We start from the raw sequence: 2,518 nt of genomic DNA on the forward strand, positions 1-2,518 counted from the left end.
GAGAAGAGCATCAATATTTATCTTTGGATAATAGATAAACAAGAGAATAGCTTTATTTAAATTAAGTAAAAATTATTTCAATCAATTTAACAAGTTCTTGAGCTAAGAATATATATTTGAATTTTAACGTTTTTTAGCCCCACCTCTCTCGATTACATAATGTTTTTACGTCATCCGATAAGTTTAAACCTGTTTTTGGCGTCGTCGTTGGGAGGGGATCTTTGGTGGGGGATTTATACTTACTTGCCTCCAAATTTCAGTCCTCTGCTTGCAATCATTTGAATCAGTTGTATAATCCATGGATAAATTGACAGATATCGAACGCGCCTTTCTAGGAAGTTAGCCACTTTACTGGGACGATTTCGACGATTTAATAGAAAGTTATTTTGGTGATATTCCACCTGAGGATATCGGGACATTTGTTGGGAAAATTATTGATTTGCATAAAAATTTAGAGGTGATTAAAGCTGCTCGCGAAAAAGTGAACTGTTCGAATTGTGCTGAAAGATTTGAAATAACCAAGAAACTAATAGAAATAACTGGCAACTTACGTAAAACTGCGTATACAAAAGTATCTTGTTCACATTGTGCGGATAAACTAAATCTAATTGACGACTTACTTAAAACTGCGTGTACAAAAGTATCTTGTTTAAACTGTGTGGATAAACTTAATTTAAACCAAAAACTGTTAGAAATTACACAGAAGTTCCAAAAACTTGAATTACGTATCGCTCAACAGTAACTCTACAATGAATCGTAAACGATTGAGGTAATTTTTTAAATCATTAATTATACTTAAAATTTACGTATTTTTGTTCCTAAGAATTTAAATTTATTTCAGACTTCACTCATGCGACGATTTATGTGATCATTCTGCGCAAATCGAGTTCGATGAAGTAAGTGTTTCATCCAGTAATAGTGAAGCTTCTAGTGAAGCTCCTAGTGAAGCTACTAGTGAAATATCTAGAGAATCTTTTAGTGAATTTGATATTTCCATAGACAGCGTTGTTAGTTTGATGAAAGAAGAAATTATTGATAATAGAGAAGTTAAAGTAACATATTCTCAATTTAAAAACTTTTTATTAATAAGCTATGAATATTCTGAAGACGATCCGGATAGTCCACCAATTGAGGCTAAACTTAGAATTCTATAATTTGCCAGTTCGAAAAAAAAAAAAGTGAAATATGGAATACTTAATTGATTTTACCGGTGATATTATGCCAAACGAATGAATATCAATTCAATGGTGTTTATGAGTGTGACTATCATTTATTTAAGCCTCCAATCACTAGTGCATCTGTAATTAAGCAAAATCTCGACTATAATGGACGTCGTCATGGAATTAGCTGGGATGTCGGTAAAACTGCGTATAATGTACTTGGGGGAATTTTTAATAATTTAAAGTGTTATTTGAGCTATTTATATGTTGAAGGTGAACAAAACAAAGAATGGCTTGAAAAATTAATTGATGATCCATCTGTTGTGATAATAGATTTAACGAAAATGCGTCATTATGTGAAATTATGTAAAGTTATCTCTTGAACGAATCGACTGAAATTATGTGAAATTATGTGAAATTATGTGAAATTATGTGATGTTATGTAAAGTTATCACTTGAACGAATCGACTGAAATTGTGTGAAATTATGTGAAATTATGTGAAGTTATGTTGTTCTCTTGAACGATTCGACTGAGATTTAATAACTCTCTTGTCAGCTCACGCATTGATTACGTCACTTGTCAAGTTCATTAATCTAATAGCTAATTCACACCAAGTAACATTTTCGTCACATATCGTCGGTCTAATTAGCAATTAGTCTAACTGTTTATTTTTTAGAGGGTGATCTTTTAATATTTTGATGTAGCCATAGTCTAATTATAAATTACTTAAATAATTCGAACCAAAATATTATACCCCTATTAAATATTAAATTGTTTATGAAAGTCATAATAAATTTTTAAATAATTTTTTTTTTATATATAAATAGAAGATTATCTAAAATACACTGAGAAAAAAAAATTCTTTTACTCAATTGACAATTTATTGGATCAAGAAATTCAATGACGATCAAATATTCTATTATTATTAATTATTAATTTCTGAAGAGAAGAGCATCAATATTTATCTTTGGATAATAGATAAACAAGATAATAGCTTTATTTAAATTAAGTAAAAATTATTTCAATCAATTTAACAAGTTCTTGAGCTAAGAATATATATTCTTGAAAATTTTCAAGAACATGAATTCTTGTATCACGAAAATTTTCTTAATAAAAATATTTTTTTTCTCAGTGTGGAGTTAGACAATTTACTAATTAGAACGTCGATATAATCCTTCACACCGATTCCATCTATTTCTATTCCAGATATATTTTTTCCATAGTTAATACCAAAGTATATGCCAGCGGTGATTAAATAAATGATGCAGATAGTCATGAAGGAAATGGGAAAGCCTGCGACCATTTATTATACCTATTATCTCATTCCTCACCATATTCTCCCTTGAGAATTGGATGT

General features: G+C 29.6%; 1 protein-coding gene across 1 annotated transcript; it reads left to right on the top strand.

The window, feature by feature from the left end:
* Positions 1-278: 278 nt before the first annotated feature.
* On the top strand, positions 279-1,863 carry LOC123272970. Its single transcript, XM_044740018.1, has 2 exons — positions 279-769; positions 842-1,863. The coding sequence occupies exons 1-2, from the start codon at positions 750-752 to the stop codon at positions 1,152-1,154; spliced, it is 333 nt and encodes a 110-aa protein (XP_044595953.1). The 5' UTR covers positions 279-749; the 3' UTR covers positions 1,155-1,863.
* The last annotated feature ends 655 nt before the right edge of the window (positions 1,864-2,518 follow it).

This window comes from Cotesia glomerata, linkage group LG10 (assembly GCF_020080835.1).
Source record: "Cotesia glomerata isolate CgM1 linkage group LG10, MPM_Cglom_v2.3, whole genome shotgun sequence".
NCBI classification, from domain to species: domain Eukaryota; kingdom Metazoa; phylum Arthropoda; class Insecta; order Hymenoptera; family Braconidae; genus Cotesia; species Cotesia glomerata.

What these genes read in the sequence shown, in the direction of transcription:
- LOC123272970 (XM_044740018.1), top strand. Translation starts at nt 750, where the DNA reads ATGAATCGTAAACGATTGAG. An exon ending in ATGAATCGTAAACGATTGAG is followed by an intron (nt 770 to 841) that starts GTAATTTTTTAA and finishes AATTTATTTCAG; the next exon opens with ACTTCACTCATGCGACGATT.